Genomic DNA, 12,053 nt, shown 5'->3' with positions numbered 1-12,053 from the left:
ATCTTCTTGTTCCCAATCATCAAACCCTGGAGAATCAACCGGTGGCTTTTCATCTCTTACATGCTTTACTTTCTTCTTTGCCTTGAGAAAAACTTCCACTGATTTAGCCCATGGAACATAGTTCTCCCCATTTAGCTTAATTGAGGTCATTTGTACCCCTAGGTAGTCGGAGGAAATTACTACACTAGGTTTTTGATCATTGTAGCCATCTCCTATTGCTGCCATTGTACTCTTTCACAGTTGTCTCTAACTTTACTTCTCAGCTACAAGCTGATTGATGTTGTTCACAGTTTGATATTTCAGCACCTATTGCAGCATCAAAACACCATAGTGGAAGCACACACTTGTTCTTATTCACACTACTGCTGACTTCACACACTTACGTCCCACATAAGCATCAGTTTACCATTCACTAATCACAAGTAGAGGCCCTCTTACAACCACTCAAGCACCACAACACAGCCAAATCTGCTGCACCCAGTTCAGACTCGTTTAACACACTTAAGACGGCATTACACAACCACAAGGAGTTCGGCAAGGTCACTGCATTCTACCTTACACCACTCGGCCACTTACAGCAGCCCTAACACCATTCAACAACTTACAGCAGCCCTACACCATTCGGCTACTGCACACACAACCCTTCCTAGGGCAACAATGAACCTAGTTCTCTAGGTTCTACTCAATACTAACAGCTTCTTGTAGGGTTTCTACCCAGAAATATAAGTAACACTAGAAGAAGAGAGAACCGACCTTCCTTTGAGAATATCAATCAACCATTCACTACTGAAGTCACTTTCCTTGTTGATGAAGGTTATGCGCAGTAGAGAGACAAGCTGTAATGTTTTTGACCTAGGGCAAACCAGTTCTCTCCATCGACTGACCAGAAACGAAGGTGAAGAGTCACGAACAATGCTGAGGTGCTTTACCAACTGACGTAGGTCAGGAGCATGGCTCTGATACCATGTTTCGACTGCTGCTACAGTAGTCCGAACAGGAAGAGGAGAAGAAGAAGAAGAAGAAGAAGAAGAAGAAGAAGAAGAAGAAGAAGAAGAAGAAGAAGAAAAAGAAGAAGGGTCAGTCGAAAATCTGATGGTTAACCCATCCAGTCGACCCCCTTAATCTATATTAGATTCTAATAATGTTTACAAAGACAAAAATGCCCTTACTTAAGTGTGAGGCAGTGTAACTCTAATAACACTGCCACATAAGCAAGTTACTTAATAAACAGAAGAAGACTAAACTACCCCTACTCGGCACATCTTAACAGCATACCACTGCCACATATGCCCAATCAGGTATTGCTTGCATGTCATCTAAAACTCCTTCTTGGATTGTTGACTCTGGAGCCTCAGATCATATGACCGGGACTCCAGGTGTGTTCTCTTCTCTTTCTGAAACCTCCACATCACAAACTGTTACACTTGCCAATGGGTCCTCATCTCCCATTTGTGGTGTTGGTAATGTTGACTTGGCTACTGTCCCCTTATCATCTGTTTTGTATGTACCTAAGTTTCCATTCAATCTTATGTCTGTTAGTAAAATAACCAAAGCTCTTAACTGTTCTGTTACCTTCTTTCCTTCCACTTGTGTTTTTCAGGATCTCAAGACGGGGAAGAAGATTGGTGGGGGGCATGAAGCTGGTGGATTGTATTACCTTGACGGCGGTGGATCTTCAATTGCACTTCAGACTTCCCTTACTCCTCTACAATGGCATTGCCGACTGGGACATCCATCTCTCAAGGTTCTCAAATTGTTGGTTCCATCATTGAGTCAATTGTCAGTTTTACAATGTGAGTCATGTCAGTTTGGTAAACACCGTCGTGTGTCCTTCAGTCCAAGAGTTGAGAGTCGTATGTTGAGTCCTTTTTCTTTGGTTCATTCAGATGTTTGGGATCCAATCAAAATAGAGTCTTATAATGGATACAAGTATTTTGTCTCATTTATTGATGATTGTTCAAGAATGATATGGATTTACTTAATGAAAGAAAGAAGTGAATTATTTTCCATTTTTCAAAAATTCCAGGCTGAAATACGCACACAATTTGGTGTTCCAATCAAAGTTCTCCGTTCAAATAATAGTCGTGAATACTTTCTTACTGCATTTCAACAGTATTTAGAACAACATGGCATTATTCATCAGACCTCGTGTGCTTTCACCCCTCAACAAAATGGGGTGGCTGAACGGAAGAATCGTCATCTTCTTGAAATTGCTCGGTCTATGCTTCACCACATGAATGTTCCTAAACGGTTTTGGAGTGATGTTGTACTCACTGCATGTTTTCTCATTAATCGGATGCCCTCTTTTATTCTTCATGGTCGGTCCCCCTTCTCCATCTTGTTTCCCACTTTATCTCCGTTTCCATTAACTCCTCGTGTCATTGGTTGTGTGTGCTTTGTTCATAATCTGAGTCCTGGAATAGACAAGCTAGATGCACGCTCAATTAAATGTGTCTTCCTTGGCTACTCTCGGACTCAAAAAGGGTACAAGTGTTATAATCCCATTGCCCGAAAGTGCTATGTCTGCCCTGATGTCACCTTTTTTGAGTCTGTCCCATTCTTCTCCAGTCATGAAGCACCCTTGTCCTCACCCTTACCTCATCTTCCTCTTCTTGTCAGTGATTCAGTTCCAGAGGCTGTTGTTGGAGTAGACTCATCTCCTCATCCAGTGCAGGTCACCACTGAACGACCACCGATCCGACAAGTGTATACACGTCGAACGACACCGGCCCCTCCTCCTGCTTCTACCTTATCTGCGGATCCTCTCATGGCTCCTATTGCTGAACCTTTAGATCTTGACCTACCCATTGCCTTATAGAAAGGTAAACGTAGTTCTACACTCCATCCCATTTCCAATTTTGTTTCATTATCTCGTCTTTCTACCTCACATCGCCAGTTTGTTTCACTTTTGTCTTCTATTTCCATACCTAACAATGTTCAAGAAGCTCTTAGTTCACCTGGATGGCGGCGGGCAATGGAGGAGGAACTTTCTGCTCTTGAACATACTCAAACGTGGGAACTTACTACTCTCCCACCTGGTAAGCATGCTGTGGGCTGTAAATGGGTGTATACTGTGAAATACTTGTCAGATGGTAGTGTGAAGCGTCTAAAGGCCAGACTTGTTGCTAAAGGTTACTCACAATTGTATGGTGTGGACTACATGGAGACATTCTCTCCGGTGGCTAAAATTGGTTCCTTTCGTGTCCTAATTTCCTTGGCAGTTATGTATGATTGGCCTCTCCTTCAACTTGACATAAAGAATGCCTTCATGGTGATCTAGTGGAGGAGGTATATATGGAGCAACCACCTGGGTTTGTTGCTCAGGGGGAGGGTGGTAAGGTGTGCAAGTTGAAGAAAGCAATTTATGGGTTGAAGCAATCTCCACGTGCTTGGTTTGGGAAGTGCAGCGAAGTGGTGAAGAGTTTGGATGAAGCAATGCCAGGTTGATCACTCAGTGTTCAGCTATGACTCAGAAGCTGGGAAGATTTTATTAGTGGTCTATGTGGATGATATTGTCATCACTGGTAGTGATAAATTGGGGATTGGCAAACTAAAGGTATTTCTGCAAAATCATTTTCAAACAAAGGACCTTGGAACATTAAAGTATTTCTTGGGAATAGAGGTTGCCAGGTCAAAACAAGGTGTGAATCTGTGCCAAAGGAAATATGTCCTTGATCTTTTGGAAGAAACAGGACTGTTAGGTGCAAAATCGACTGAGACCCCTATGCAACCAAATGTTAAGTTGAGCAGTGATACAGGAGAAGTATATGAAGATCCTAGAAGGTATACACGACTAGTGGAAAAGCTGAACTATCTGACTATCACGAGACCCGACATCTCCTTTGCAGTCAGTGTGGTGAGCCAATTCATGCAGAACCCACGTATACCTCATTGGGATGCAGTCCTTAGAATTGTGAGGTATATGAAAGGAGCTCCAGGCCGTGGGCTATTGTATAAACCAGGAGGAAAACTTGAAGTAGTTGGGCATACAGATGCAGACTGGGCAGGCTCAGTGAGTGACAGAAGATCTACTACAGGCTATTGCACATTTCTTGGAGGAAATCTTGTGACATGGAAGAGTAAAAAGCAGACGGTTGTAGCCAGAAGTAGTGCTGAAGCCGAATATAGGGCCATGGCTCACACTACCTGTGAATTAGTGTGGCTGAGGAATCTCCTACAAGAAATTGGGTTTCACATGGATAAACCTATGAAATTGTACTGTGACAACCAAGCTGCACTCCATATCTCATCCAATCCTGTCTTTCATGAGAGAACAAAGCACATAGAGGTTGATTGCCACTTTGTGAGAGAGAAGGTTCTTGCCGGAGAGATAAATACAGAACATGTGGGCTTCAATGACCAGTGGGCAGATTTGTTTACAAAAGCTCTAAGCTCAGGGAAAGTGAACTATCTATGTAACAAGCTGGGATTATATGACATATATTCTCCAGCTTGAGGGGGAGTGTTAAGATGTGCCGAATAGGGGTAGTTTAGTTTTCTTCTGTTTATTAAGTAACTTGCTTATGTGGCAGTGTTATTAGAGTGACTCTGCCCCACACTTAAGTAAGGGCATTTCGGTCTTTGTAAACATTATTAGAATCTAATATAGATTAAGGGGGTCGACTGGATGGGTTTACCATCAGATTTTCGACTGACCCTTCTTCTTCTTCTTCTTCTTCTTCTTCTCCTCTTCCTGTTCGGACTACTGTAGCAGCAGTCCAAACAGTTTCAATGATAAAATTGGCCCATAAACATTTGTTAAAGCCCATTCCAGTCCATCAACTCATCTTCTGAATTTCACTATAATCGTATAGTTACCAATTAATTCTTCTGTAGAGTCCAAATCCTCATTTTTCCAAATTGTCAAAATACCCCCTGAGGCCCCCCAAGACTGTGCAATAGACCAACTCAATCCTCTAGTACACCAAATACTTTTCACCCATCTCCTATCCACCTTTGATAGTTTTGATTCCTGAATCAACACAACATCTAGCTATTCTTTTATGAGCATTTCCCTTATCACTCTTCTTTTCCTGGAACTCCCCAATCCCCATACATTCCAACTAATAATCTTCATTGAGAAACAACTTATGAGCAACCCTAGACACCACCTTTTGCTAACCTGACTACCTTCCTTTTCTCCCAGAACACCTCTTATCATAGTCCACTTCACATCTCAATCCCTCCACTTGATTCAATTTCTTCTCCCTCCTTTTAGGTGTCCCTCCTTCAAGCTTTTTCTTAGATTTATCTTGTTCTTCCGCTCTTTTCTTTTTTTGACTTCTGTTCCTATTTCTCCTCTTTGTTGTTTTTTCACCCGTTATCACCCTTTCTCCCTCCCTCCCCCTTACCTGGGAACTAGGAACTATAGTGTCACCCTCCTGTTCCTTTTCAAAATTCTCCCCTAATTCCACCTCTACCAAGAGTCTAAAGATCTGCAAGATTAATCCCCAAATCCTTTCCCCTTCATCCACAATATCATTCAGAGCCTCTACATCCTCTAAAGCCTCTGTTACTTCAATTGAATCACTAGGACAGGCAGCTTTGGGAAGAGTGTCACTAGGATAGGCAGCTTTTGGATGAGTGCCAGCTTCACTTGCGGGCTGAGACAAAAAAAAAAAAAAAAAAAACAACTGGGAAGGGGGCAGATTGGTATCAAAAACTCGGGGAATACAAGAATCAAGACAAAATATACTAGAAACACCAAAACCTGAAACGTCACCAATTCTGCCTAGGTTCTGAGGGAGTTTGCTGGGAGAAGTCTCCTCAGGATCAACCTGTGTAGCACTAACAGAGGAACAGGGAGTGCCGGTTTCTTGGCCATTTGAATTAGAATCAGGGCTCACTCTAAATTTCAATGGCAGTGCCTTGGGCAGCCCTGGAGCTGTGGGGATTGGTGGAGTTTTTAGAGGAAGGGATGAAGCATTAAGTGGGCTTTTAGTGGCCTAATCGGGGTTGCTGATTCTTCAAAAGCAGAAATCATGGCTGTGCTCACAGGTCTTCAAATTGCTAAAGAAAAGGGCTGTCTGTTCTAACTATAAAAGGAGACTCTGCAAATACAATAAGATAGTTAGGGGAGGAGGGAGGCCCTTGGAGACTAGCTAATTACCTGTCTAAGGCCAGAGACATTTTGGACACCATGGCCATAAATCTAATCTGGATTCCCAGGGAACTAAATACTACAGCTGATGGTTTGGCTAAATCGGGTACCTTTAAGGAAAATCTGTATAGTAAAAGAATTCTGCCTTTGTAATTTCTTTTGCTGTTTTTCTTGTAGTCTGTACATATTCTCATGCACCTTCTCTTTTCTTAATGCAACCAGTTATCTTTTCTCAAAAAATATTTCTATGATTTTAAAAGTTACAGGTTGGGAAAATAGATTAGTGACAATTAATTTATTTATGAAAACAAGTCAAATATTACAAAAGTAAAGACACTTCCTCAGAGAAGCAATTCTATTGAGCACCTTAGCTAGAAACCCCCTATCCCCACTTCTTCACCACATAAATATATTCATATTGGGGCCCACCAATGTTTTCTGGAAAGAACAGCATGTTTAATCATGCATTTTTTTTTTTTAAGAATAAAGAAATATAGGTAGTCAGATAAAAGAATAAGCTTATTTATAACACAAAATACACATGAAAAGAGGGTTTTTTTCAGCATCACATTAAAAGAGGATTACAGGCAATCAGACCCTAATTAGAAGCAAAATTATGCAATGGAATCATCTATGAAGATGGAGTTTAATATCACACCACCCACCATACTGCTTTTCTTATTTAAAAATAATGATTACATTTATGCTATACCTTAGCAAAAAAGAGGATGTTCCAAAGGATTTACCCTCTGCTATTCAACCAGGCAGCAGACCAATAAGGCCAATATTCCACAAAATTACCTATGGCAATCCAAACTTTTAATGAAATCCCACCATACTGTGATCACGAATGAGAAACAGAAGATGTAAGGAATTGATCTTTGCCATTCAGCCCATTCCCCACATACAGAACGTTTGTTCTGATGAGGAATTCTCAAGCTTTATCTATAACAAAATGATTTCATTAACCACTTAAAAGTACATGCATAAAAATCTAGGTAGAAAAATAAAGCCAGCAAAATGGGCCAAGCCTAGTCTTCCATAAAACCGTCCCCATGGCCCATGCTAAAAATCTAAAATGTCTCTAGGGTCTTGGATTCCATTATTTCCAGAGCTGGGAATACATAAAAAACAAGGATTATATTAGTATTTCACAATCTACTGGGTAGCTTTTTATGTGATTCAGATTTTCGAATGTTGTATCATATTCCAAATATTGTAGTTGAACCCATGTCGACAGTTCCAAATGCTAAGGTCTATCCAGTACAAGTAATCCCTATTTACCCCTTGCTTAGCTAAAGCATCCAACATCATATTAGCCAATCTCCTAACCCAATGTATCCTCAAATTAATATTTCTAGTAAGCCGTTTCAAGCCCCTTAATCTCCTAAAAAGGAAATATTGTCACAGCTGACAGTAACAGGTCAACATCCATTTGTGATTTGCTCCACAGAGACGGATATTATGCATGCATAACAAGGACACACAAGCACAGCAAGAAGGGAATTTGTAAAAAGCCGCCAGCAAATCAAACAGCAATACCACATTTGTACTCGTAACAAGGAGACAATCCTCAGAAGTCAGAAGCCTCCCCCTCCCCCACCCACATTTGTACTCTTCTGATGTGGATGTGTCATAAGAGCTCCTGTGTTAGGCAGACCCTAACAACATGGCTGGATATGGTAGAGGATATGAAATTTACACTAAAAATTGAAGTATGCAACACAATAAAGCGCACTTGTACAGGTATCCAGGTATCATAATAGTATTCAACTATACATGTATGCAGAGCAAGACAACAAGATGATATCCTGCACAGGAATTGGACACAAGTTGCCTCAAGGTGTTCCATTCATAAATTAAAGGGAAAATTATCAACCCTAATAATGACAAATACTTGCAGCGAGTAGAAGGAGACATTTAAGTGAGACATATTTAAACAGAAGCACAATTTATTGATTAAAAAATTAAATAGGATTAATTATAAAAAAAAATTAAATAGGAGTCAGTTTCCCTGAGTTCCTTAAATCATGAGGCTACACCCCACTTTCTTCAAATCTATAACCAAGGCAAAAGTTTAAAAAACTAAAAAAAAAAAAACATAAACACAGAAAAGCAGAGAGAGAGAGAAAGAGACAGAACCAATGTAGACAAAAGATATCACTGTTGCACACCAATTTAAGAAACACTGGGAAGAGGAAGATCTATGAGCATTGAGAATGATATGTTGCTAATCCAAATAGTTTAAACTACCCAAGAAATATCAGAATCAGATATAATTAGATTATTAGAAGCAAATAATAATGTGTTATCATATCTTGCAATCCATAGAGTTACCAATAATTGTAACGTATCTTGCATTGACATCAAGGAAACAGACTACAACATATGGCTCAAGAAACAAATTCACCTTTCTGGTGCAGTTGAAAAGAGATCATCAAGCTCCACGGGTCGCAAGGCCCCATCCTAATAAATACAAGGTCCAGAGTGTCAAAGCTTCAAAATCCTTGTGGTTAAGGAATATAAGACTTGCTAGCTTTAAAAGCAAACCAATAATTGTTAAGGCCTCTTACAACACTATATGGCAAGCTGAATCTACCATCCCATAGTAAATGCAAGTTGTAGTCTAGGGAATCCACTGTATAATTCTATTTGGGTGTAGACAGCTTGACAATACACTTCTTCCTTGCACTTACAGCAGTGTTTTAAAAGCACAAGGTGCAAGAAAGCACAAATGGCTTTTTGCAGCCAATGCACAAGGCGCAACGCGAGGATCGCACCTTTTTGAAGCAAAGCGCAAATTCTTTAAAAATTTCAAAAAAAAAATGCAAAAAGAGACAACATGGTAAAGGAACAAAGAGGAGAGCAATGCATACACCATCAATGTCAAACAAGGTGAAGATACCCTTCAGAAAATCCACAGCTTCATTTGTCAGCTCCACACTCTACAAGATTGAGATTAGGAAATAAATATTTCAAACATTTTCTTTCTTATAGGTAACATAATTTTTTTCAGAATAAGATAATGTTAAAGTGAGCCGAATAAGGGTAGTTTAGTCATCTTATCTTTGTTAAGTTGTATGCTTATGTGGCAGTTTTATTAGAGACACTCTACCCCACACTTAAGTAAGGGCAGTTTAGTCTTTGTAGAAATTATTAGAGACTAATTACTATTAAGGGGTCGACTGATAGGGTTGACCCATCAGATTCGACAGTCCCTTCTTTTCCTTCTTCTTCTTCTCTTCTTCTTCCTCTTGCTGGTTCGGGTTACTGTAGCAGCAGTCGAAACATGGTATCAGAGCCATGTTCCTAACCTACTTCGGTTCGTGAAACATCTCAGCAGTGTTCGTGACCTCTCTTTCTTCGTTCCTCTATTAAAGTGTAATGCAGTCACCTAGCCGAGTTCCTTGTGGTCGTGTAGTGCCCTCTTAAAGGTGTTAAACAGGTCTGTACCGGGTGTAACAGATATGACTATGTGGTGGTGCTTGTGATACACAATTTTTATTGAGTGGTTGTAAGAGGACTTGCATGTGATTAGTAAGTGTTGAATTGATGTTTATGTGGTTCGTGGTGTTGTGAAATCAGTAGTAGTGTGAACAAGAATAAGGCTTGTGTACCTATTATTGTGTTTAGGGGCGGCTATAGGTGCTGGAACATCAAACTCCTAATAACAGCACTCAGTTTGTAGCTGAGAATTCAGGTTAGAGGCAACGGTGAAAGAGTACCATGGCAGCAATTGGAGATGGATATAATGACCAGAAACCTAGTGTGGTGGTTCCCTCTGACTACCTAGGTGTACAGATGACCTCAATTAAACTGAATGGGGAGAACTATGTTCAATGGGCCAACCGACTGACTCTCCAGGGTTTAATGATTGGGAACAAGAGGATGCTCAAATCATGACCTGGCTATAGAATAGTATGGAACCCAAAATTAGTGCCAACTTCATGTTCCTAGATACGGCTAAGGATATATGGGAACATGCTAAGAAGTTGTATTCTGGACAAGATAATACTACAAGGGTATATCAACTTTATCAGGAATACTTTGATTTGCAACAATGAAACAAAACCCTAGAAGAGTACTATGCTTGCATGAAGAATATAAGGAATGAACTCAATGTCTATCATCCCCTCACTCCAGAATATAAGAAACAACTAGATGTTACAAGATTCTTAGTGGGGTTGAAATCGGAGTATGGCTACAGGCTCATCCTTTTTAATCAGTTCTTCAGCTCTTTGCAACATATTGCTGAGCTCTTGTAAGCTGACATTCAGCTTGTTCATGTTATAGTTCATGATGAACGGATTAAAGGAAGGAGGCAAAGAGTTAAGGATAGCATCTATCTGGGTTGCAAGGTCCAGCCCGGATCCAAGAGCCTCCAGTTCGTTGATGTATCCCATCTCCGAAGACAATGGTCGTGAACTTGTTAACCCTTGGACATTTGTGTGGTCATGAATTGTTTCAAGACCTTTTGTTGAGTAGAACGATTCTGCTCTTCATACATTGTCCTGAGACTATCCAATATGTCTTTGGCAAGTTCGATCTGATCGAACTGCCTCTGTATCGGATTGTCCAAGGAGGCAATGATGTAACACCGAGCAAGGGAGTTTTTCTCCTCCCATTCTTGATAGTCTCTCCTTCGGGCCTCAGAAGCCCTATCTCCTGGACGCTCCGGGACAGGATTCTTTGCCACTTTGTCAAGTTTTTCAGAAGCAAGGACCAGCATAAGGTTCCTATACCAGTCAGCATAGTTTGGGCCCTTCAACTTGTTGTCATCAAGTAACTTTGCAAATGATCCGTTTGCCATTTTCTGATAAAAGAGCAAACATCAGTCCACAACCTAATTTTATTCATGTTCATTTCATAGATATGGATTTTAATCTACGATCCATTTCCATTTATTCATCTCTGAGATTTCCCTCCTTTCTCAGTGACGGAGACTACGGGTTGTCTCTGGAAATGTGGGAAATCACATAGGGTGCATGAGGCCAACTATTTCAGCTGCATAACCCCACCACCTTTCTGTGAAGGATCATATCCACTCATCATATGAGTTTTCCCTTTGGCCTCTGTCAGACAAGGTTCAGAGCCGTTTTCAGGTAAACCTTTCTGTCCAGTGAGTGCTTACCCATCATATTCGTGAACGCCAAGGTACCGTGAGAGAGTTCCCATTTTCTGGTGAAGCCCCTCCCACATCGGTCTATGATGCCCCTATCATCTTATGAAACACTTAGACAATCCCAACAGCAAATGGATAGCCCATTTTCTGGTGCGTTTCCTCATTACTGAAGGACCCATCCTTGTGCTAATGATGGAAGGCCTTTAGAGAGTTCATCATATGAATCTCCCTATCACATGCACTCATATTGTCTGGAGGGAACAGAAAAATACGCCCTAGTTCTAACTTTAGGTCAAACCAAAGTGGCTCCCACTGACTTTCATAAAGCCAGATTTTGGTGGGCCTAAATCGGCTAGGGTTCCGCACGAGACCTCATGATGAGGTGTGGGGCCCACCATTGAGGGAGGTCATCCAATGACCAAAAGGGACACCATGGCAATGATGTGCATTCAGCCATGGTGTGCGAAAGAGCCACTGTCAATTGAGCATGGGCCAAGTACTTATGGCCCATGTACGTAGCACACCACACATCCATACATCACATGCAGGGATAAATTGATCCAATCAATTAATTATTTGTAAAGCCCATTTGAAGCCCATTCTAAATCCATAATATTAACCATTAATATTATCTAGGTATAAGGGTCGAATGGTTCAGCCCATATAACTTTAAGGGTTAAGTGGGCTTTTAGCAATTTTAACTGTTTAAAACTGGGCCTTTACAGGTTGGGCCGAATTAACCATTTAATTAAATATCAATCCTTAGGCCCATTAGTGGGAAAATTAGGGCTGACTTTCAGCCTTGATTAAACCCTAGATTCGGTCCAAACA

General features: G+C 40.8%; 1 protein-coding gene across 5 annotated transcripts in view; it reads right to left on the bottom strand.

The window, feature by feature from the left end:
* The window catches only part of LOC104586729 (mitochondrial Rho GTPase 1-like), a 59,655-nt gene that overhangs the window by 34,369 nt on the left and 13,233 nt on the right, over nucleotides 1-12,053 (bottom strand). For 4 of the 5 annotated variants that reach the window (XM_088903000.1, XM_088902998.1, XM_088902997.1 and 1 more), the window contains exons 7-8: nucleotides 8,977-9,045; nucleotides 8,511-8,566 (exon numbers count right to left, since the gene is read on the bottom strand). In XM_088903000.1, the coding sequence (XP_088759126.1) occupies nucleotides 8,511-8,566; nucleotides 8,977-9,045 (125 nt within the window). The remainder of the gene's footprint in view (nucleotides 1-8,510; nucleotides 8,567-8,976; nucleotides 9,046-12,053) is intronic. The other variant, XM_088903001.1, reaches the window with a different exon arrangement.

The sequence above is a fragment of the Nelumbo nucifera genome, chromosome 4 (assembly GCF_055504915.1).
Source record: "Nelumbo nucifera cultivar China Antique chromosome 4, China Antique-T2T, whole genome shotgun sequence".
In the NCBI taxonomy this organism is placed as follows: domain Eukaryota; kingdom Viridiplantae; phylum Streptophyta; class Magnoliopsida; order Proteales; family Nelumbonaceae; genus Nelumbo; species Nelumbo nucifera.
This window is presented reverse-complemented; position numbering and strand designations above follow the sequence as displayed.